At 43.1% G+C, this 25,476-nt stretch overlaps 1 protein-coding gene across 7 annotated transcripts in view; it reads right to left on the bottom strand.

Annotated features, from left to right (window-relative positions):
* Positions 1 to 17,134: 17,134 nt before the first annotated feature.
* atp9b (ATPase phospholipid transporting 9B) overlaps positions 17,135 to 25,476 on the bottom strand; it is a 99,444-nt gene continuing 91,102 nt past the window's right edge. For 5 of the 7 annotated variants that reach the window (XM_010906167.3, XM_010906169.3, XM_020045148.2 and 2 more), the window contains 13 exons: positions 25,167 to 25,250; positions 24,195 to 24,365; positions 23,887 to 23,985; positions 23,683 to 23,772; positions 23,171 to 23,315; positions 22,575 to 22,639; positions 20,731 to 20,886; positions 20,499 to 20,563; positions 20,280 to 20,388; positions 20,068 to 20,125; positions 18,700 to 18,903; positions 18,317 to 18,349; positions 17,135 to 17,892 (listed from right to left, as the gene is read on the bottom strand). In XM_010906167.3, coding sequence (XP_010904469.1) covers positions 17,756 to 17,892; positions 18,317 to 18,349; positions 18,700 to 18,903; positions 20,068 to 20,125; positions 20,280 to 20,388; positions 20,499 to 20,563; positions 20,731 to 20,886; positions 22,575 to 22,639; positions 23,171 to 23,315; positions 23,683 to 23,772; positions 23,887 to 23,985; positions 24,195 to 24,365; positions 25,167 to 25,250 — 1,416 coding nt within the window. In that variant the 3' untranslated portion in view covers positions 17,135 to 17,755. Of the gene's footprint in view, positions 17,893 to 18,316; positions 18,350 to 18,699; positions 18,904 to 20,067; positions 20,126 to 20,279; positions 20,389 to 20,498; positions 20,564 to 20,730; positions 20,887 to 22,574; positions 22,640 to 23,170; positions 23,316 to 23,682; positions 23,773 to 23,886; positions 23,986 to 24,194; positions 24,366 to 25,166; positions 25,251 to 25,476 lie in introns of those variants that run through there. The other 2 variants (XM_010906168.3, XR_004576258.1) reach the window with 2 other exon arrangements.

Here is a 25,476-nt window from a genome sequence, read left to right as displayed (position 1 = left end):
CTGTCAAACTGTTGTGAGCATTAAAGCAAGATATTGAATGTATGTGGCATAAGCTGAAACGGAAAGTTGCAAGTAGAAAACAGGAAATCTTATTTAGGTTGTTGCTGGGGTGGAAGAGTAGACTAAGCCTGTGTGTCAGACTAACAGGAAACAGAGGGGGACAGATTAATAACACACACATAGTCTGGGCAGGGGTGAATTAAGAATAGACAAGACAGAAACCACAAAGGGCAAGATGCACGTACACATACAAGGTAAAGAACATAACAGGACCAATGGCACACATGCTAGGCTACCACCACCCCCGCTTTTTAGGCGTATTGGTAGTATAAATAATACTTGTGTTACTGCTGAGGTTTAGACATTGTGGGGCGGCACTCTGTCTCCAGAAGCTTCTTTAATAAATGGATGATACGGAATTGGTAATTGACCTGACTCCTTTTCATCAAACCAACTCGGGGAAGTGTTAGACTTCCGACAATTTTGGGGGCTCGTCCGGGATGGAATAAGGAGAAGGAATTCGACTCAGTCCAGTTGACCTATACGGGACTCACAGGTTCCAGCACCGGTGCATCATAAAGGTAAGCAGAGCCTGTTATATCTAAATCTGCTTATTGGCTGTGAACTAAATTGTGAACCTGTGGACAATCAGTCGGGTGAACAGCACGAGGAGATAGGGACACCTCGAACATAACGGGTGAGTTAGCATCTCACACAACAGATAAACACTATTAAGGAAATAAATAAATAAGCAAATGTACTGACAGCCATAGGCAGGATGGACCCAACTCAGAAAGAAAAGGGACAGATAGAAGAAAAATTGTGACAGGTGTTAAGCGAGGCAGGGTCAAGGATGGATGAAAGGAGACCATTGCATGTCATTTTGTGGAATAAAGAAAGGGATTGTGCCAAGCATCGAGATAGAGTTAGGGACAAGAGGGAAAATGCAAATTTGGTCAAGAGAGGGAGATATAAAGATGAGGAGAAGGCTTGGGAAAAGGACAGAAAAGAATGGTGTATGTTAGCAGTGTGGTGTCAGGGAATAGAACATCTGAACAAGGAGAAAAAGGAGGAGAAACTTAGGGAGGAGAGGAAGGAAGGAGAGAGACCCCCCGCCGTATGAGAACGACTAGTGCACCACCAGTACCACTGTATCCAGTGCTGCGCTTAGAGGAGGAAACGTTGTGCCTAGACGCAGAGGATAACAGCGAGCCAGAAGCCCAGTCGACAGGAAAGAAAGAAAAGAGGAAGTTGAGTAGACCAACACAGTCAGAGATCGAGACAGACACAGAGGAGGAAGTGAAACCATTTAAGGCAAGGGCAGAGAGAGAGTGCGGGATGTATGAGAAGAGCAAGAAGACAAAGAAAATAGCGGGTAAAAGACAGGGAGGAAAACAGAGGGTAGATCTGGAGGAACAAGATGAGATGAAGGGAGCCAAGAGAAAGTCAGACAGCAGTAAAGGTTGGCTGGACGGGGATACGGGATCTGGGTCTGACGGGGAGGCGACGGTGAGAAGGACTAAAAGCAAAAAGAAAAGGGGAAACTGGGCACAAAAGAGAAGGATAGTGCTCACAGGGAAAGCAATAGGGAGATGGACTGACTCAGATGAAAACACCGACTCGGACAGTGGTAGAGACTTGGGGCAGGGAGTCGTAGATGTAGACCCTCAGCCGCGTTCGCCCCCACCAGAACAAAAACTACACAATGACGCAGTAGAATCGTCTCAAAAGACTGAAAATAAAATGTACACACGATCACAAGCAGAAAAAGGGGAAGGTAGCGGCGCTGGGTTACAGATGCCTCTCTTTAGAGTGGGAGGCGGTGAAGCACGGTATAAACCACTGGAGCTGGGAGACGTACTGGCAAATTACCCCCAATGGGACAGGGATGTGGACTATGGTTGGCACAATTTGACAAACTCACAGCCGGTCAAACATTCGCATTGGGGGACTGGAGGGCAGTAGCCGCCCGAGCCATGTCCGCCCAGGCTATGACTGAGATAGAAAAAGGGGCCGCCACTAGGCGGAACACTGACGACACTGGTCGGGCGCATAGCCGCAGCCTTGAGGGAACGATTCCCCTTACCAGCTGGGGCCCCGGTACCTAAGATACCCTGGGAAAAAATAGACAGTATCTGGAAGCATGTAAAGAGACATGGACCAAACATACAGGGCACCATCCGGGGAAGAGAGGTCTGCAGCAGGAGTGGTTTATAAGGGCGGTGTTAGAGGGACTTCCAGAGAAAATAAGAGGCAATGATTGCAAATCCTGACTTGCTGGGGAGTGAATCACACGTATGGGAAAGACATGTAGTGCATCATTTACAGAGGGCTAAAGATGAGGAGACAGAGAAAGACAAACAGATACAGGAACTGAGAGAGAACCTGTTGCGCTTACAGCTGGGTGAAGCCAAAGTGAGATTCAGGAGAACCTGACACACCCGATTTATACCCTGTTCCCCCATGGGCACCCCAACCTCACGGTGGCCGGGGGGCATTCACCGCGCCCTATCGACCAGGGACTCCGAGGGGAGGTTACGATAGGGGGAGGAGGCGGGGTAGAGGCAGAGGGGCTCCAGGACCCCAAGTCTCATACGGAGCCTGTTTTACATGTGGGGCCCGAACCACTGGTCCAGGGAGTGCCAACAGAATGCCGGAAGAGGCAGAGGATACCCAAACCAAGGGGCAGCGCCAGTCCCCAACCCACACGCCGTCCCACCACCAAGTGCGCTTGGCCAGTACTCACTCTCTTATGAGGGAGGGTGGGACCAGGAATGACAGTCCACAGGGAGGGGAGGGGACAGCAGGGGAAAAGGCAGACCCGATGCTGTCCCTGAACGTCGACGGGAAGGCGTTTCCCTTTTTAGTCGACACAGGTGCCACTTTTTCCACCATCACCGTACTTTCCTCCGCCAGATCCCCCTCATGTAACCCTATCGACAGGGCGACGATGAGTATAGAGAGGGGTTTGGGGATGCAGTGTGTGGGGACACGTGGCAGATTGGGTCTAAATTCAAATATGTAGGCCCTGAAGGGGTAGCGGCAGATGTACAGTTGACTAACGAGCAGGAACAGTGGTACATGATGGCAGAGGAGTCCGTCCCGCGTGTGTCACTGGCCCTGCATCCTAAACACCAAGCGAAAGACCTGGGGCCCATGGTTAATAGGGAGGTCGAATGCACTGATTAGACACCCACTCAGGCGCCAAACGTATGGTACTCACCCAGCTGTAAGACATATTGGTTAGCGGCACCAGGGAGCCATTAGCAAATGAACTTCGTGACATCTTATCTTTCACACATAGGGGGCAGCAATGGCGATACACGAGACTACCACAGGGGTTCGCGCTTTCCCCTGGCATATTCAACCAGGTACTGAGAGAAGCGCTGCAGGGATGCTCGCTGCCGACAGGGGTAACTTTGGTCCAATAGGTAGACGATCTGCTGCTCCAACGGCACCTGCATCCACGCCACAATGACGGTCCTCACAAGACTGGCTGAGAAAGGGTTCAAGGTGTCAAAAGAAAAGCTACAGTTGGTAGCAGGTCTCCTATCTGGGCAGAGTAATCTCACAGAAGGGAGTGGGGCTTTCACCAGCACACCGCACAACCATTCTCCACCATCCCAAACCCACTACTGCTCAGGAAATGCTGTAATTCCTGGGGCTCACGGGGTACAGCCGCAATTACATCCCAAACTACTCAGGGCTCACACAGCCTCTCAGAGCGCCTGTTAAAGAGCAGGGAATGCGTAAACTTAAAGCCACACTCAACTGGACTTGCCCGGCCGATCAGGCCTTCATTCTGCTGAAACGACAACTAGCGACCGCAGCCGATCTGGCATTTCCCGACTACACAAAACCCTTTTTTCTAGATGTCTCTGAAACAGGACAAGAAATGAACTGGGTCCTGTTTCAGAAAAAAAGGGGGAGATAGGAACATCCTCATGTACATAAGCAAAGGACTTGACAAAACCGAAAAAAGGCACCACACCTGCACACAGCACGCCGCGGGGGTGGCGAGACTCATTCAGAAATGTGCACATTTAGTGATGGGACATCAACTTCAGGTACTCACAACACAGTGTAGTGGCGTATGTAAACTCACAGATGTTCACCATGACTTCCCTCAGGCAACAACACCTAAGCAAAATTCTCGGGGCTCCAAATTTGACTTTCACACACAAGGGGATAAACATGGCAGACCGGATGGGGACGAGGCTGCCACCATGAGTGCGCGCAAGCGGTAGTGAGGGAGAGTAAGACACGAACTGATCTGGAGGCAGAACCCCTCCCAGGGGCAGAGGACCTCTTCACTGATGGGTGCTGTTTCAGACACGAACAAGATTGGCTGAGAGCGCCGTTTGCGGTAGTAAAACTAACACCAGAGGGTCTAGTCACAGTCAAAGCAGAGACTCCAAGGACTGCAGTCAGCCCAGAGAGCAGAAGTGAGAGCAGTGATAGAGGCACTCAGGCAGGCCAAGGGGAAGCGAGTAAACATCTACAAAGATTCGGCATATGCGGTAGGCGCGGCGCACGTGGAGCTAGGACAGTGGTTAAAAGCCGGGTTTAGAATAGCAGGGGACAAACCAATTAAACACGAGGCTGAGATAGCCGAGGCCCTGGAGCTGCCCGAAAAGGTAACAATCATAAAATGTAAGGGACACGATACTTCAAATAGCGTAGTGGCTCAGGGAAAGCAAGCGGCAGACACAGCAGCAAAACAGGCAGCAGGGTACACTCCGCGAGTGATAATGGTAAGTGCAGAAGAGGAAGTGGGGTTGGGAGAAGGCCCTGAGAGAGACGAGCTAGTGAGACATCAAAAGGGGGCGTCCCCACAGGAGAAAACAATTTGGCAACAGAGAGGAGCAAAAGAAACACGAGGGCTCTGGAGAGGGCCAGACGGTAGAGTAATACTTCCACCAGCCATGCGGGGAGACAAGTTTGCAGAGGCCCATGGGTTAGGACATATGGGGCAGGCGCAGATGCTAAGAAATCTGTGCCACTGGTGGCACCCATTTATGGTAGACATGGTACGCAACTACACTAAGACATGCACCATCTGCACACACCACAATCCAAAACCAACGATTAAACCTGAGATGGGGGCGTTCCCCATGATGACGAAACCTGGACAAGAGATAGTGATAGATTAAACGGACATGGGGGATCCAGTACGGGGTTGCCGGTATCTATTGGTGTGTGTGGATGTGTTCACAGGGTGGCCAGAGGCCTGGCCGGCAAGAAAGGAGGACAGCCAGACAGTAATCAAGTGTTTAATAAACCAGTACATTCCCAGACACGGCTTCCCAGAAAAAATAATGTCAGACAACAGGACTCACTTTAAGAATAGTGACTTACAGAAGGTAGAGAGCTTATTGGGCCTAAAACATGCTTTTGGCACAGTATACCACCCACAGTCCCAGGGAAGGGTAGAAAGGATTAACCAAAATTTTAAAAACAAGTTGGCTAAGAACCTACACCTGCTAGACCAGGACCTGCCCAAGGCGGAGTGGGTGCTGCTGAAGGTCATCAAGCGAAAGTGGTCGGAGCCAAGGTGGACGGGTCCTCATCAAGTGGTGGAGAGAACGAGCCATGCGGTCCGCCTGAGGGGCAAGAGAGACGTGGTACCATTGGAGCCAGTGCACACCAGCGCAGGAGCCAGGGAGGTCGCTGACAGACCTCATCCAGACCCGGAAGGGGGAGCTTGCTCTAGTGTGGACGGAAGGAGGACCAAAACCAGCCGGACCGGTGCCCAGAGTGGACCCCAGGATACTGCGGGACTACGAGCGAGAGAAGGAGACAATGGACAGCTCCAGGGGAATAGACTTTTAGGGGAAGGAACTGAAGAATACGATTAGCTATTTTGGAAGCATGCGTTTCAGATATTAGGAAGTGGATGAAAGAGAATTTCTTGCTCTTAAACTCAAATAAAACAGAAATGCTCCTTTTAGGACCCAAAAAACAGAGCGTTGCTAGCAGATCTCAAGAGTTGCTTATTTTCATCTTCGAAACATCGCAAAAATTTGAAACTTTCTATCAAAAACTGATGCAGAAAAATTAATCCACGCTTTCGTTACTTCTAGATTAGATTACTGCAATGCTCTTCTCTCGGGTTATCCAGACAAATTAATAAATAAACTTCAATTAGTGCTGCACACGGCTGCTAGAATCCTAACTAGAACAAAAAAATTTGAACACATTACTCCTGTCCTGGCGTCCTTACATTGGCTGCCTGTTAGGGTTAGGGCTGATTTTAAGGTTTTACTCTTAACCTATAAATCAATACATGGACTTGCTCCTACTTACCTTGCTGAAATGATCCAGCCATACATACCTACACGTAACCTAAGATCGCAAGATGCAGGCCTTTTAATTGTACCTAGAATTTCTGAACAAACAGTTGGCGGCAGGGCCTTTTCTCATAGAGCTCCAGTCCTGTGGAATGATCTGCCAATTAAGGTTAGAAATGCAAACTCAGTGCAAACTTTCAAGTGTCTACTAAAAACTCATCTCTACAGCACGGTTTATAATTAGGTGTAGCCTGGCCCGGGGGCGTGAAGGTGACCGGTAGGCTTGATACTGTCCACCCTTGCTGTCTTGCCAGCTGGGCTCTCGTCGCCACTGGGATGCCCTCCCTCCAATGCCTTTCGGGGGAAGAGTCACTGGCTTGTTGTTGACTCTCTGTTGCGCACTTGTGCAATTGGGCTGTACGCCGCTAGCAATACTCGGCCCTCATTCAGGGGGGTTGCGGTTGGTGGGTGTCCCTTTGGTTGATGCCTGGCAATGTAGTTGGATTGATTTCCTGCCTGTTGGGCCCTGTCCGGGGCCTCCCCCGGGTAGGGCCACAGTGTCACCGGACCCCCCCGTCTCAGTTCCAAGGTGTTACGCTGCTATATTATTTTGCTGGGGGATATGAGGGATGTACTACTAACTTTTCTCAGTTTCCTCCAGTTTTAAATTTTAGAAGGAGATGAGGTCCTGGTCCACACCTGCGGATTACCTGGTTTGGGGGGCCCGTTGCTGTCCCTGTCCTTGTCCACCTGGTCATACTTCTGACCTAGTCTAAATTCAAATAGACTCTGGATTTAGCCCAGAGAAATGTATTTATTATTCCAATTGGACTCTTAATATCTCACCCGGCACAGCCAGAAGAGGACTGGTCACCCCTCTGAGCCTGGGTCCTCTCTAGGTTTCTTCCTAAAGTTCGACCTTAGGGAGTTTTTCCTAGCCACTGAAATTCAACACTACTGTTGTTTGCTCCTTGGGGTTTAAGGCCGGGTGTCTCTGTAAAGCACTTTGTGACAACTGCTGTTGTAAAAAGGGCTTTATAAATAAATTTGATTGATTGATTGATTGAATACTGTAACAAAAGGGGGAATAGGACACCGAGTGGCTCCTACCATTCGTACCAAGATGATAGGGTTACAGAGAATGGTCTGGGGAGATGATGATAGAATGAAGTAGTACATGGGCGTTGGTGGAATAATGATAAGTGTTTTGTATGTTGCTACAGGTTTCCCAGGTTGGCATCGGGTCTCCACTCCCCCAGCGAAGAGGTTCGCGACCCCACCTGAGGACACCTGCTTGAGGAAATTTGGGGGCATTGATTTGGACTATGTCAAGGGGTCGCATACGAGCTTTCTGGGATAGACAACCCGCTGGAGGAATGGATAACCTCGATGTTCGGCCAGTGGAAAGGTTTGATTAATGTCTGTTCTTTTAACCAGAAGCTTGTAAACATGAAGTAACGTTTTTCAAGGGTGCCTGATTTACATGTGTTGTAAAAAACAGCAAAAAGTGGATATGGAATATTTTGTGACAAGGTTAAGAGTAAATTTCTTTTTATGTGTGTGTAGTTTTCAACCTGTTTTTTTATTATAAAGAAAGTCTCTGAGATTTTCTTTATAATTAGCCTAAATAATATGAGAGTAGTTTATTGTCTTGTCATTATGCAGCTATAATTTGGAATTGGTAAGCCTACAGCCTACTTTTTTACTTTACTTTAAACACATCACACTACAAATAAAATACGTAAAAAGTATTGGTATTGGCAATACCAGCCTGGGTATCACTTGGTATCGGATCGAATAGGAATTAAGTGGTATCGCACATCACTAACGTGTTCCTCAAACCTAGCATAGCATAGCAACCACTTTGAAACAACCATGTGTGGCTAACTTTGGGCTTGCATCATATTACAGTAGCTATTAGTACAGTAGCTATATAACCAACAGAATCACAACAAATTTATATATTGAATAATATATTTTTCAAAGTGAACCTACATAGTACAGTGCAATATAGCTAGTGTTGAAGTCTAACACTTCCCGAGTTGGTTTGTTGGAAAGGAGAATAAAACACCAGGAGTCAGGTCAATTACCGTACCGTGTATTCCGTTTATTACAGAAGCTTCTGGAGACAGAGTGTCGCCGTACAATGTCTGAAATGCAACAGTCACATCAGCATTATTTATACTTCAAACACACCTAAAAGTGGGGGGGTTGAATATGCCAAGTATGTGTGCCATTGGTCCAGTTTATGTTCTATACCTTATATGTGTAAATGCAGTACAAGCATCCTCTTGCCCTTTGTGGTTTCTGTCTTGTCTGTGAGACTGTGTGTGTGTCGTTAACCTGTTTCCTGTTTTTGTCAAAGACAGGCTGTCTGCTCTCCTAAGACTTCCTGTTTTCTGTTTTCAGTTTCCACTTATGATACAGACATCTAATATTTTGCTTCATTGGTCACAACAGTTCAACAACTTATTCAATCAATATATCTACAAAGCGTCATCTTTGCACTTTGTGGTTTCTGTCTTGTCTATTCTTAATTCAGCCCTGTCCAGAATGTGTGTGCTCAATGCTCACAACAGTTTAACAGCTTATACAGTCAATATATCCACAATTGCTTGTATTTAGCCAAGTTAGTCTGTGTCGCTTGTATACCATGAAGACTCTCCCCTTGCCATGATTTGTGTTTATTTTATCATTTAAATTGCTATTGCACCAGCTTTATTTAATTAATGTCCGTGGCGCACAGAGGCTGAAGGAGAGATGACCGCAAATCGGGCATAACACCACGGCGGGCGCAAGCCCTGGGGTAGTAGAGGCCAGATGCACGTCGGCATTAGCTGGCCGTAACGCACCGCCGTGTGCGTAGCACGACCGTGCTGCACCCATTAATTAAGCCGATCCTAATGTACACCGATAAAACTACGATGTCGCAAAAACTACAAGTTCACAAAATGAGCAAATACCACTCAAAAAGTTGATATAGTGTATTCTTTTTGAGTGCTATTTTACTTGATCTTAATACCGGTATCGGTTGTATGCTTGTTTCAAGCTTGTCTTACCTTACCAGTGCAGTACCGTAGGGTACTTCTACTAGCCAGAACTGAAATACCTGACTAACTAACCAGCCAGCTAATTACAAACTAATGAAATAAGTTTTTTTAATTAAATCAGCCATAACATAATTGTTATTGACAAAAGATTAAAGTCGAAACATCAATATCACGTTTTAATAATCCTTACCTTTTCAGGCTATCAAACAAATGCCAGCCTCCACATGGAAAACGGTAGTAGATCAGGTGGCAGTTGGATTTAAAAAATGTAGGTGTGGTTATTGTCAGTGTCAATATTACAGAAACACCCAGAATTAACAAAGTCACTGAGATGAATGTAGCACTTACAGTGTTGCCAACTTAGCGACTTTGTCGCTAGATTTAGCAACTTTTCAGACCCCCTTAGTGACTTTTTTTCAAAAAAAGCAACTAGCGACAAATCTAGCGACTTTTTGTGGTGTTATTGGAGGCTTTTTCTTACTCTTCTCAAAGAGCAGCGGGTGCTGCCGTGGGCTCCTCCCCCATCTGAAAGCACTCACAGGCGGCCCAGTCCTCGCACAGCAGTTCCTCCGAGCTGCAGTCAGAGCAGGAGATGTTAACTCCTCCGCGACCAGACTGAAAATGATTTGCACATGTGGGAAGCCCCTGCTGGCTTTTCCCGTCCATAATGTAAAATGTAAATGTTCTTTGTCTAAAATAAATCACTGCAATTTTCTTAATCCATGACCATGATGATATCTCCCCTTGTGTGTCGCTCTAAATGTTTATTTAGACTTTTGATTTTGACTTAAATAGCGCCCCCTTTTTTGATTTGTTCTTTTGCTCAGGTGATTATTTCTTATACATGGACATCATTTGTAAATACGCATGTATATTATTTTCCCCAACGAGAATTTTGTATGATAAATGGAAAAAAAAAATCCATTCATGTTAATGGGAAATTATGCATATTAGGCGATGACGTCATTTAGGACAGCCAATAGTGTCTTTCCTTACTGAGGAGTTGGCAACACTGAGCACTCACTGTGTTACTTTACAACCCTAATGTGTTATTGCAACACTGCGCCGGTCACTTCAACACTGACACTGTATTTTCAACACCTGTGATTTTGCTGTGTGTGCTAAGCATACCCAAGAAGACTCAAGGCTGTAATCGCTGCATAGGTGCTAAAATAAGTTACTGAGTTAAGGGGTGTGAATACTTAGTAAATGTTTCACATTTTTTATAATTTTTTTAAATAAAAATAAGCAAAAATATAGCCAGATAAAAAAATATATAGTATTTTGAACTAGCAGCAATCTGGGTAGTATTATTGAACATTTAGATATGGCAAGTATGGTAGTAAAATACATAAAAATGTAAAATAGCATACATTTTGAAAGAGTAGGATGGGGAGTATGAACAGTATGGTAGAAGTATTGAGTATTATAGATACATATGAGTGTAAATATGCTTATGAATGGTACATGCAAGGCAATATTCTAATGCCCATTAAAAGTACCTGAAAGGGCATCCGGAAAGTACATGTGTGTGATCAGTATGTTCGTGGATCAGTGTTGCTGGTTGAGGAGCCTTATGGCCTGAGAGAAAAAACAGTTTTTGAGTCTAGAGGTGCGTGCTCCAATGCTCTGGTAGCATCTATCAGACGGCAGCCTGGATGGCTGTGATCTTTGATAATGTTCCATGCTTTCCTCAGGCATTGTGTATGGTAGATGCCTTGCATGGAGGAGAGATGGAAGCCGATGATGTGCTCTGCATACTGTACCACCCTCTGGAGGGACTTGCGGTCAGCAGCAGAGCAGCTGTCGTACCAGGCAGTAATGCAGCCTGAGAGGATGCTTTCAGTGGTGCACCTGTAGAAGTTGGTGAGATTTCTTGAGCCTCCTCAGGAAGTATATTTCAGGGCTGCGTATGAATGAGGAGCAGGAGACGTGGAGTCGTTTAGAAACAACGTTTTATACATTTTAAATGCGGAAACACTGACTTGCTCTCACAAACGGTGAGACAATAACACACAAAGACAGGGGATGCAGAGGGAACGTATATACTGGGGGGAGTGAAGAGAATGAGGACCAGGTGCACTAAACAAGACAACAGGTGAAATGAATGAATGAGATGGGCGGTGGTGTTAGAAGACCAGTGACATCGACCTCTGGAGCCTGCCTGCTGTAGGGGGAGGAGAGCCAGCAGAGGGCGCAGTCGTCACAGTATAGTTGTTTTTGGGCAGTTTTCACTGCGGAGTTCGCTTGTCTGGACCAAGTAAGGTAATCTTTGATGAGAAATTTGAATATGGATTTATAGGTTGTTGTCCTGGCACTATGTAGCCAGGTTCTTTACCTCCTCTCTATAAGCGGTCTCATCATTGTCAGAGATGAGACCCAGGATGGTAGGAGCATCTGCAAATTTGAGGATGATGTTGGAGCTGTGTGTGGCCATGCAGTCATGCATGAACAGGGAGTACAGGAAGGGACTGAGTACACAGCCCTGTGGGGCACAAGTGCTCTGGGTCAGTGTAGAGGAGGTGAGGTTGCCCATTCTCACCACCTGGGGTCTGCCCACCAGGAAGTCCAGAATCCAATTTCAGAGGGAGGTGTTAAGTCCCATGGTCCTGAGCTTAGGAACAAGCTTGCCAGGCACAGTAGTGTTGAATGCAGAGCTGTAGTCCACAAACAGCATCCTTACATATGTGTTGCCTTTTTCCAAGTGGGAGAGGGCGGTGTGTGTTGTCAGGGCGATGGCAATGTCTATAGATCTGTTGGGGCGGTATGTAAATTGAAAGGGGTCCAAGATGTCAGGAAGGGTTGAGGAGATGAGAGTTCTGACCAGCTGTTTCGAAGCACTTCATGATGGTGGAGGGCAGCGCTACAGGGCAGTAATTGTTCAGGCAGGTGATGGATGGTTTCTTCGGTACAGGGACAATGGTTGTCTGTTTGAAACAGGAGGGGACTACAGACAGATAGGGAGAGGTTGAATATGGTGAAAACATTTGCTTGTTGGTCAGTGCACCCCTGTGGACACAGCCTGGACTTTTTTAATAAGTGACCTCACATCAGCCATGGTTAGGGAGACAGTGAAGTCGTCCAGGTCCTCAGAAAGCCTCACTGAAGGAATTGTGTTGATCACCTCAAACCGTGCATAGAAGGTGTTGAGCTCATCAGGGAGCGAGGCGGCGGTACGAGCAACATTGCTGTTTCTCCCTTTGTATTCTGTGATGTGTCGCAGTCCTCCCCAAAGGTGTCTGGGGTCAGAGCTATGGTAGTTTGACTCTAACTTCTCTTTTTCCATCCAGATGGGGTGAGAGTAGAAGCAGCCAGAATCGTCAGGCAGCAACTTGATCTGTAACACAACAAGGAGGACTTTGGATAGGGACAGCAACGAATCATTCAGGCCTGGTAGTCCTGAGGCGCAGTCCAAGGGCTCATGTCCTCATATGTTTAAACAAAACAGGACACAAGTAAGAGAGAGCATTCCTTGGATTCACAAGCAGACTGACCCAACTTCTCCCCAGCCACAATAATATAGCAGCGTAAAAACTGAGGGCGGAGACGAGGGTCTAGTGACACTAACCCCTGACAGGGCCCATCAAGCAGGAAGTAACTCCACCCACTGACAAAACTATGACCAACAAAATATTGACCAAACTGCTGAATCACCAGTTTGTTTTGGATATATGAATTAGAAGGAAATTGAACATTCTGGAATGTATGTGAGCAGAAGGGTCATTTCCATAAATAGCAATAAGTTTAACATTCCATTTAAAATTTGTTGATATAATATCACAAAAGTAAAGCAATATTTCCAATTACAAGTAGGCTACTGTTCTAAAGTTAAAATTATCACAGCACAATGGCTGCAAAACATATGAAAAAGCTCTCCTATATTGTCATCTGGGTTTAGAAGGGGGGCACGGAGAGGCCGGCACATGGGAAGGTGTCAAGGTGTGCACTGCCCACCCTGCACCCCCTTCCCACTCAGCCTTCCTGCACTCCTTTTTTCTCTGTTACTGTGACCCCAGTCTGTTTCCTGTTGTGTACGGTGGTTGCCAGTTAACAATGGCACACCTCCAATGGAGAGTTTTCTGAAATAGTGATTTCCCGAAGATGGACGGAGCACTCAGTGAATGGTGCTCAGCTTAGAGGGCTAACAGCCCCAAAGCCAGCACAAAGCTTAGACACAACACTGGCCAACTGCTCCCTAATGCAGCACTAACCACAACCTCCTCTAAACTGTGTCCAGGTTACCCTACATTTTGTTAGGGTGTTTACAGATCTTCCTTTCCTTGAGTACAGAGGATTTCCTTATCTTACTAGTATTGTGGAGGCACTGGCAATGTCCAACTGCTATACTGACGAGACATCTTCTTTAAACCCCCCCAAACCCCTGCCAAAAGCCCAGTCATTATGACTGGTAATTTCATCCGTGTTGGTCACTCTTATTTAATTCAAACAGGGTGCAATGGAATTCTAGAACAAATCCAGTCAAATGGAATAAGTCTAGAGAAGCCAGCTGGCCATTTAGTAACCAGATAGCATAATAGCATGATAATAGGTCTTTCCAGTATATTAAAAGCCAGAAAATGGAATAGAAAATACCAATTTGACAAAATGTTCCTCCACACATTTAACATTTCTGCAATGTAAGTGTTTCGGTACTCCACCGAGGGGATGGCTATCATCTTTGTGTCAAGACGTTTCAAATAGTGTTTAAAGTATCAAATACATGCATCAGTCGGCCCCTTTTTTTATTTTTCTCATTCACAACCTTACAAAAACAGACCTGACCTCGCAATAATAATTCTCAGTTTTCTGTAAAATCCCATTATGATAATTATTACACTCTTGTTTAATTTTCTCCAGTGCTCTTAGTCTCAACAGACCAAAGACTTGTGCCCTCTATGATCATCTTTCATTCTATTGAACGTAACTATTGAGTGGGCTTACAGTAGCTTGTGTATCATGCACTTACCTGTGTAAATTTTTCACAACATAGGCAGATAATTCTGCTTTTGATTGATTTGAATGTCAGTCTAAAAAACAATGTCATAATGTCAGACTGACAAAAACTAACAAGCATGTTATTAGGTGAAAAAGACCCCCAAGCTGAATCACAGCGCAACAAAGATAACCTTGACATCAACATCTCTCTAGTTATTGAGTTATGCTAGAAGTATTGCCATTTTCCAGGTAACAAAGGATAGGCATTTTTTTTCTACTACAGTACTAAAGTGAAAACATGGAGAAAAAAGCAGAGGTTTCCATACATTATAGAGCCATCGGACCATCACATTCATCATTGGGTTACAGACCCTCCACAGTGTTTCCATGTACACTCAATGGGGGAAATTGATAACACATTGTCTTCTTAGTGAACAGCTCAGGTTTCTTTGAATACACCTTTCTACATGATATTTTATGCTTGTGTAACAACCTCTCCAAAGATATAAAGCAGAATACACTGTTATTAATGCTTGAGCACATGAGATTTCAGTTTATCCAGTCATCCACTTCTATTTACTGTATATTCAGAATATATGATATATTTTCCTGCTTTTACCTGAAATGTGTACTCTAAAAATACTTCTAAAAATACTTACTAATTAGAATCAGTGTCAGAATTTTCCAGGATTAAGTCTTTCTCGCCACCGTGTGGTCAAAATGTATTCTCCATCTGCAGAAAATTGCATGCTGGGGCAGACTGGGGCTGGGGCGGTATGTTGCCTAGCGGTTAAGGCATCTGACCAAAACCACTTGATGAAATCCAGAGCAGACAAGGGGGAAAATTATTTGTTGGGTCCCTGAGCAATGCAGTTAACCCAAAGTTCTGCCTGCCTCTCAACGTGGCAGGTTCCTGCAAGTCTCCAATTTAACATGGGTTGGTTCAAATGCGGAAGTCAAATATCATATATAACATGTGTGCAAACAATTATCCCCTCTCCTGTTAACAAAAACTATTCAGAAGTGTTTCAAAGTTCTGTAAGAAAATCACAATGAAAATGCCACTTTTGTAGTTTCATGAGCTTTACAGAGAATCTTTAAACAATCATAATGCATTAAACAATATTTTATAAAATGTCAGTTTATTGACATATAATCAAAAGTAATACATTATAGTTATACTGTTATAAATTGCAGTCTGTGGCACAACATCCACAATAGATTAAACTTATATAGAATAACATCATACAAACACATTGTAATTGGGATCAAGTAAGCAACTTAGAAAATCCTTAATATTAAAGTGACACAACATGTCCATACCTCGTTTATAAAAAAACACAACAGCCCTGTCTGCCTCTTACAGCATTGCCATATACATTGGTCACAAAATCTGATCTATTCATTATTATTCAGGACATACAGGGAGGATTTACCTGAGCTCAGCACAAATGGGACCCAAAAATCTAGCAAGATTTCCTGTATAAAAACATACATCATTGTACAGACAAACAATTAAGGAAATAAGAATGATGATAGATATATTCCATTGTGTTTGGACTAACAATTTCTACCAATACAAACTCGCGTGGCAAGAATGATAAAACTCATTCCTCCAAATTATCAGGTATCCAGCAGTAAGAAAGTCAGTTTAAATTTCCAACAAATATATATGTTATTGTCAGAGGACGCAAAACCAATGCCTAAATAAAAAAAAAAATCTTTGAGTTTGAGAATATTGTATTATCAGTTCCCTCAAATGTAAGGACCCAAAGTGGCATAGTTTGAGACATGGATTAAGGTAAATTACGGTTACAACACAGAGTTATTTATAATGAGGACTAGCAGGCTTTACAGAAGCTCACAGACAATAACTAAAAAGAGAGGCTTGAATGTGTGAACACTTCTCAATTGTGCTGTGTTACAGACTATGTGGTCTCTTCAATTAATATTCTTACACAAAATATATAAATTCAAGCACCTTCAATGACCAATATGTCCATTTTCAAAAACCTTCAAGGCATTGATTTGTTTTTCTCAAATTCACAAACATTCAAGGATCTGTGGGAACGCTGTTAGAGGAAGTAGATCCCCTGTGATCAAACTCCTAGCTCAGGAGATTAGGCAAGTAAAAGACAGAACATACTAGCGGATCTATCTAATCCTGTGAATGACATCCAGAGCAATAAGAGATATTTACCAAAACAATCAAACAATGGCACAGAAAAGCAAACTGCCATGAATAGCAAACAGCAGCAAATATAAAGACATCCCTACGGCCTATCTTATAGAAATGTATTGAGCTGATTTATTAATGAATTCTACAAATGTATAGGGGAGTAGAGAATTACTAGTTTAGTATTGGGCTGATTGGAAAGGTACTGAACCTGTTTTCAGAAAAGTAGGAAGAATACAAGATATTTTAATGGTGTCATAATTAGGAGGGACAAGACAAACTTTCACTGATCTTGTGTTAGTGTCTTTTTGTCTCTATTTGCAAATATAATAAACTGTTCCTATGTTAAAGAGTATTTTCATCTGTCTTACCTACCTTAGAAACAGTACCAATCAGTGAATTTCTACTACACCTACTACATTGTATTCAAGGTTTTGAATCAACCGCTGACTCAAAACCACAGAGAGCTATTTTCATATTAGGAACAAATCATGAATGATATTCAAATACAATACTCAGCTTTTAGAAATGTAAAAGCTATTGTACAAAGGGAGGATATCTAAAGGCCATGTGCTGTTGTTCCTAGAAAACATGTTTTTTACATTTCACACTGTTGCAAAATGTACCAAATTTTGGTTTCTGCAAATTTTTCCTAGGTACAGTAAAGAGTCAGGACACAGTAGTAAAATGCTGCATGTGATTAATTTTGTATTTACAGTCCTTTGAAATCAGGACACAGAATTGTCAACCAAAAATTATATCGTCACAGTAGAATCTCTATTTAGTATAATAACAGTGAATTAAAAATATCCAGAACTTCATAGAAAAAGTTAAATGCAGAAGCTATAGTCATCAAGTTATAAAAAAAAGTGTGACTTGAAGCCAATCGGTTAGAGGTGTGTTAAAACAGAAGCCAAATTGACCCAGAGACTTCCTGTCAAAAGGTAATTTGTTTAGTTTTCACTCCTTTCTGTTGAGCCTTTTCAAGTATTCCCAAAACAGAGTGACATAAAGGCATGCACTACTCTTTAAATATTTTGCTGTTAGTGGCCCCTCAACATCTTTAAGCTCCCAGTCCATCCATGTTATTGTATTTGTTTTTAATAAACTGCCCAGGGACAGCGGTTTAGCCGGCTGGCTAAAACCGGCACTTTTACTGACATGTTGATTAATGTGCAGTGTACCTGTAAAAATGTAATCTCTGTGGGACAGTTTAATAAAACAGTTTTGAAAAGAGAGATTGGAAAAGAGATAGTGTAATAGAGCAGGGTCAAAGTGCAAGTAGGAAAGCACTTAAAAATGGCTCATGAGGACAGTTTGGAGTAGCTTGGTGGTGAGAACTTGCGTTTCAAGTATTTGATGATGTAGAGAGGAAGACAGCTGATCACGGTCATTGCAGTCACCTTCCACAGGAATGCCGGTGTCGTAATGAAGGCCAAATCTGTGAGGCAATAAAGAAAAAAACATTAGAAACATTAGAGCATACAATTTATGCACAAACATATGCTGGATGTATTATAGGACTTAGGTCTTGGGGTACCCTTTGTTTTGACTATTCAAACTACTGTGAGGTGATGATCATGGATGGAGCTTTGGTAGAGAGGTCTGGAAAGGCACACCAGGGATTGGAATGGGAAAACAAAAATGAAATAGCAGGCAGACATGACATGCTCCATTTGTCACATGAGGTAGGTCAGAAAAAAAAGCTCTCTGAAGGAACTCAAAAAAGGAAGAGCAGGCAAAGCGAGGTGAAAAACAAAGATTGCTCAATCAATTGATCGATCAACAGTGGCAAGGAAAGAGTTGAAAGGAGTCGGAAGAATAGGAAGGTAGGTGGTTTCATAATGCTGCACGTGCCCACCTACCCAGAAAAGCTCCAAAAGACACCCTGCCTATGCCTGTCCCAAGGCCACATACAGTTGCAAAATGAGAAGAAAAGCAATAGAGACAATGTGAGAAGAAAAAAAAAAACAGGGAGAAAAGGAATACAGAAGAGAGCGGGGGGTGGGGGGGGCAGACACAAGACAAAGCACAGATCTACAAAGTGTATTCAGGTTAAATCATAAATGCTTACTCAACAGACTAGAGTAAAACACAATTTTGGACAAAGGTAAACTGTTCATCAACATAAAAAATATTTTTACCCAACACTTATAAGCATGACAGCAAACACGGCATTCTACTTTTTATACAAACATATGTATTTTCTTTTTAGGGGACCCCGGCCCCATTTAGAGCATGTGCTTACCAAAGTACTCGTTGAGGAAGGCAAGTGAGGCCACGTAGCATCCCAGACTTAGGAACTCAGCTAGAACCATGAGCCAATGCCAGGTACGGATGTTGAGCGCCACCATGAGCAGCTCGGTCAGAATCAGAGCAGTGAAGGAGATAGCCACCACGTGCACAAACTCAGACTCAAACAACAGCAGGGCACCATACATCAGGATGCCACCTGGGGGCGCCACAGACAATGTTTTTATAAATCTTTTTACTTTCAGCAAATCTGATTGTAGTGAGACATGAGATACAGCCATAAATGGAATTAACTAGTAGATTAAGGCCTTTGCTTTAGAACGTTTACTATGAAACATTTTCATTAAGGATAGTAAGAATCAGAGGCAAGCATGGTATGTATACAGTGGAAGACAGAGGATGAGTGCAGAAAAACAGGACTTGTACCCCCATCACCAGGGGACTTGTGTGGTCTGGAACTTAAACTGCTAAGCCATACAGCTTTGATACATTTCTTAAAAGTCTGATCCCCAAATGCTTGCTGAAACTCTGCTATTCAAAGTATGTTCACTGAGACATCAGACTGGTCTGGCGCATCTATAAGGATTATCTATTAGGATTAAGGCAAACGGACACAATGTGTCCTAGTGTACGTATCTCAACCCACCCATGTAAACCTGTAGCTTGATTATCTCAACTAGTCAATGGGGGTGACTATTGTATTTTGATAGCCTTTCATTGAATCTTAACGTGCTGCAAATTGAGCTTAATAGCCTATAACTGATTGCATAATTGCCCTTTTCCATAGTGTGTATACAGTGCATTCCTGGGAGTTAAATTCTGTAATAAATTAAAACAGACGATCATGGCCTGAAATGTTTTGTCCCCTCTCATAACTCCCGTTATTCCACTGGACTTTGGTATTAGACCTTTAATTAAAAAAATGAAAGCTGTCAGGAAGTTACGCATCAGTAGGAACACAGACCTTTCTGAAATGCGCTACACGGCTTAGCGATTACAGAAATATCGATTTACTGGATGGACAAAAGCCTGCGTGTAACTGCGGATGACGCTCGAAACCTAAGCTACTGAGAAACGGGACTGCCTGAGACTAGCGGAGGGAGCCAGAGGGTCTAAAGTACTGCACAGAAAAAAATTATAAAATCCAAATCCATGCCTGGATAAACTGTCTGTAGTAAAAGTGGATTAACCCACTACATCCTGCGTTGTTTAGATTGCTTTTGGAAGAGCCGCCATACCATCCATATTGGAGAAAAAGTGTAAATGTCCGCCTGATCAACACCTGTTTGAATACACATGCGCTATTCAAACATTACTGTGCTAAAGAAATCTAACTTAGGAAAGCAACAGTCAGTTCTCTTACCTTGGTAAATACTGATTAGCACCCATATGAGGAATGTCTTAAAAGACAAGGAACGACCCTATGCATAGAGAACAAGAAAGAAAATTGCAAACATAAAATCCTGTTTCGAACTTTCGAAATTCACTTTAGCTACTACCACAAAGGCTAATGCAAATACCCCCAATATAAATCAATTTTCCACCTGTCTAGCATAAGATATGTCATCATTGTACCTTGGTGAGGTCTTTGTAAAGCTCAGGGTATAGTAGGGCCATCTCTGGCTTTACATCCTGGTCCAGCACCAGGGAAAACACAGGAAACATAGTGTAAATGGTAGAATACCTGAACAGAATGGAATAACAAAAAGAGTTCAAGAGTGAGGATTTCACCTTGTCAAAATAAAATGTATGCAAATTCTGTACGCTCAAAACAATGGAAACAGAGCCACCTACCCAACCATAAGGAAACCCTGGTACAAAGGGACTGATGCAAAGTAGAATATTGAGGAAAACACTGCCTGCAAAGACACAAAGTAGATTTAATTTGACTCCTGTGAAGCTCACTTAGTAAGATCATGGCACCTTTAAGGCCAATATGGTTCTGTAAATCGCTGCGGATTAGATTTAACACATTAGATTGAGCTCTTTCATATTTAGCTGTGCTAACGTCAGGTGTCTCTGTTACCTGCATGGTGGAGATGATCATGCCTCGGTGCATGACAAACTGTCCTAGGGCTGCCGAGCGCTTATAGCTGTTTCTGCCGTGCACCATGAGCAGACGGCCGATGTGTTTAAACTGTGTGATGGAGAAATCTGCAGCCAGGGACGCCTGCTTCCCTTCCTACATGGAGAGAGTATATGAGCAACATTTTATTTTAGGGACCAGATATCAGACTACTATGTCAATGCAATTACCGACTGCTAAGGAAAAAATATAATATGGTCACGTAACATTGCGTACTCAAACTATTAATTTTACTTATGTTGCTACTTGGGGTAGACAACTTCTGACTGGTACTGTATATAAAGTTGTGCTCATAAGTTTGCATACCATGGCAGAAATTGTGAAATGTTGGCATTGATTTAGAAAATATGACTGATCATGCAAAAAATGTATTATTATTATTAAGGATAGTGATTATATGAAGCCATTTATTATCACATAGTTGTTTGGCTCCTTTTTAAATCATAATGATAACAGAAATCACCCAAACGGCCCTGAGCAAAAGTTCACATACCCTTGAATGTTTGGCCTTGTTACAGACACACAAGGTGACACACACAGTGAAAATGGCAATTAAAGGTGAATTTCCCACACCTGTGGCTTTTTAAATTGCAATTAGTGTCTGTGTATAAATAGTCAATGAGTTTGTTAGCTCTCATGTGGATGCACTGAGCAGGCTAGATACTGAGCCATGGGGAGCAGAAAATAACTGTCAAAAGGCATGCATAACAAGTTAATGGAACTTTATAAAGATGGAAAAGGATATAACAAGATTTCCAAAGCCTTGCAAATGCCAGTCAGTACTGTTCAATCACTTAATAAGTGGAAAATTCAAGGATGTCTTGATACCAAGCCAAGGTCAGGCAGACCAAGAAAGATTTCAGCCAAAACTGCCAGAAGAATTGTTCAGGATAGAAAGAAAAACCCACAGGTAACCTCAGGAGAAATACAGGCTGCACTGGAAAAAGGTGGTGTGGTTGTTTCAAGGACCACAATACAATGATACTTGAACCAAAATTAGCTGCATGGTCAAGTTGCCAGAAACAAGCCTTTACTGCAACAATGCTACAAAAAAGCCTGGTTACAATATGCCCGACAACACCTTGACACACCTCACAGCTTCTGGCATATTGTAATTTGGAGTGATGAGACAAAAATATAGCTTTATGGTCACATCCATAAGCGCTATGTTTGGAGAAGGGTCAACAAGGCCTATAGTGAACAGAATACCATCCCCACTGTGAAGCTTGGTGGTGGCTCACTGATATTTTGGGGGTGTGTGAGCCCTAAAGGCACAGGGAATCTTGTGAAAATTGATGGCAAGATGAATGCAGCATGTTATCAGAAAATACTGGCAAACAATTTGCATTATTCTGCACGAAAGCTGCACATGGGACGTTCTTGGACTTTCCAGCACGACAATGACCCTAAGCTCAAGGCCAAGTTGACCCCCCAGTGGTTACAGCAGAAAAATGTGAAGGTTCTGGAGTGGCCATCAAAGTTTCCTGACATTAATATTATCGAAACACTCTGTGGAGATCTCTAATGTGCAACTCATGCAAGACAACCAAAGAATTTTGAGCACAACTGTACAATGGGTACAAGATAACGGGATATCTTGGGATACACTTCTATTTATAGTTGATATTATGGTGATACTGTAACTTTGTACATCTGAATGCAGGGAGACGAGTTTGAGTATAGTATAGTGCAGCTGTTTAGATTACAGTTAGGAGATGGTTCCATGTAGTCAGTATGGTCTTAATAGGTCTCTGTGGGACAGAAGAGTGATTTAGATTGTGTACCTTTCCTTCAATGCCGATGCCACAGTCTGCTGCCTGGATCATACTGACATCGTTACCTCCATCACCTTTGAGAGACCAGAGGATCAGACCACTTAATAACAACGAGCAGAATGCCAATAAGCCTTTTGCTTCAGGATTTGTTTTTAATGATTACCATCTTGTGGACTTATTATGAACCGTCTTATACTGGGTCTACCGGTCTGTGGTGGGTTTTTGTACAGTAACCATTTATCACAGCTATGTACAGTAACCATTTATCACAGCTATCATTAAATCAGCATACATATGTACATTATAAACCAGTTGGTCCGAATCCCTGAATGCTGATTGGCTGATAGCTGTGGTAGAACTAAAGAAATACCCTTGGAAGAGGAGTTGTGTTCAAACTTTAGACTGGTTCTGTATATATAAAAAAAATATTGTAGAAAGATGCCAATGAGAACTATTGAGGACTGCATATCTGTCGATATCCCCACATCTCTATCTATAAAAAATGTGGAATTCCCTATACACAGACCATTTTGGCATTTTGAAATTCATAAAAGGGCCGACAGTTTGTGTACGCATCTACCCCAGGTTGCACTAGGAGGGCTCACCTATGGCACATGTCCTGTTGTCCGTGTGCTGCTTGAGCAGGTGGACTATCTGGGCCTTCTGAGTGGGGGAGCAGCGGCAGCAGACCACCGCCGGACACTGACATGCCAGCTCCACAAACTCATGCTCATAGTATCGAAGACACACCTGTGGGATGAGAAGATATGTAATTTAGTGTCAAACACATTTTGCATAATGAAGCATAGTTACAATTAAGGCTGCCCAACCCTGTGTGGGTTTACTGTCCAACCTGAGTGTGACTAACCTTATGTAGATTTCCGTCCAGCTAATTATTATAATGAGAAGTCCTAGTACCTTAGCTCTCCACGAACAGGGTTGGCTAGCCCTGATCAAAGGTTTTGAAATGTTTTTAGTCGTATCAAAATTGTAACTGCTTTCTAGCTCTATTTGCTGTTTTTCTAGATTCAAACCCAGAACATGAGGGACTGTTTGGCAGCATCTACAGTAGGATCTCCTTTGAGAGGATTGAGAGAAGCATATTGTACTTTATTACCTCCAAAGAGTCTCCAGAGATGACCAGAGCACAGTCGTGTTTCCTTCTGAAGGCGTTGAGCTCCAGATGGGCCTCTCCTCTGTTGGAGACCTGCTCAAGAGCCAGGCAATATAATTAGTGGAAGGACATTTACAATACCATTTCCTAATCCCTTTAACATGCATCAAGGATTGTGATCTTCACATTAAAGTGCGAGGAGCGTACCGGTCGGAAGACATGAATATCTTGGCTTCTAGACACCAAATGGGAGCTTTTGGCGATACATGTGGCCGTCTCTAACTTATCCCCAGTCAGCATCCAAATCTGAAGAGAATGCCAAAAGAAAAAACAGAATCAACGCAGAATATCTGCAAAGTCATGGAAAAGACTAGCTCACAAATACAGTAGGTTAGAGACAGTGCCTTTTTTTCACAGCTTACATTTATACCTTAGAGGGGAAATCGTGATATAAACACAGCAAACAGAGAAGTATGTCCACAATTTCAGTAAAACCCCAATAGGATAGTGTTCACCTTGATGCCAGCATTTCTGAGGAGCTCAAGCGTGGGCCTCACGTCAGCCTGTAGCTGGTCCTCCACTCCTGTGAGACACAGCAGCTCCAACTCCCTCTCCAGACTCTCTACCACCGCTGACACCTTCATGGCCCGGTCGTGAATACTCAGCTTGGCTTGGTTGTACCGGTTCTATTAGGAAGAGTGGGGTAGAAGATAGTCAGCAAGGGAATGAGAGATGAGGAGGTAAGGCCACTTAAAGTTGGTTCATCAGTTAGTGGATTCAAATTCTTCAAACATTAAATACAAAAACACTTTGGTTGAAGTAACCAAAGATGTCTTCAGCTATGAAGAAGAAAAACAAATGTCTTATTCAACTGGATCAGATTACAGAAAAAGAACCATGCTCCACTCAGAAATGTGAAGCTTTCAATAAAGCTTTCCCACTTTTGACACCAATAGGGTCCTTTCTGACAATCCAGCTGGCAACTCTCCACATTCAAAGCAATGAAATTTGTTAAACACCTAACACTTAAAACACATAATAAAAGAGAGGGAGAAAGAAATACAGAGAAGCAAATAGTCATTGCAAGAGATTGAATCTCAACAAACCATGGCAGTGAATGTGGCATTTCAGTGTGGGGTGTAATCTTTCTGATGGGATATTAATGTGTTTAACTCTCTAAATATCAAATGCCAGTTCTCATTAGGGTAGTGATGTTAACCCAGGTGTCCTGGCTAAACTTCCAACCCGGCCATATTCCCATTATATTAATCTAATCATCATCATTCTTAGTGATAATGTGTGTGGTGTGGGTTCAGGCACCCAGGTACTGTAGGTACTACATATTGTTGTTAAGATGAGTTTACTCCAATAATATGGAAAGTGTCCTGAGCAACTAAGATAGTAGAAAGGCTCTACATCAAACAAATTCAGGAGAAGAATGAGACATTCAGCTTGGCATTAGATTAACACAATGTTTTCATTTGTACCTCAAAGTCTGTATACTGCTCCTCTGACAGGGACTTCTTGGCCACCACCAGCGTCCTCAGACCTTCTCGGGCCATATTTCCGCACTAACAAAAAAAAAAGATTTTTAATCAGTAATGACATTTGCAGGGATGACTATCTACTCAATCTATACTTAGGTCAGGCACAGCCATTACAGTATTACCATATTACAGAATGTTTCATTATAAAAATACACTTCAAATACACTTCAAATAATTAGAGAGAACAAACACGGCATAAAGTAGCTTAACCACACTGTATAGAGGACAAGCCCAAATAATTTAATCTAAT

Source organism: Esox lucius, chromosome 10, assembly GCF_011004845.1.
Source record: "Esox lucius isolate fEsoLuc1 chromosome 10, fEsoLuc1.pri, whole genome shotgun sequence".
Classification (NCBI taxonomy): domain Eukaryota; kingdom Metazoa; phylum Chordata; class Actinopteri; order Esociformes; family Esocidae; genus Esox; species Esox lucius.
The sequence above is the reverse complement of the archived record's forward strand: the minus strand, read 5'-3'. Positions and strand labels throughout refer to the sequence as shown.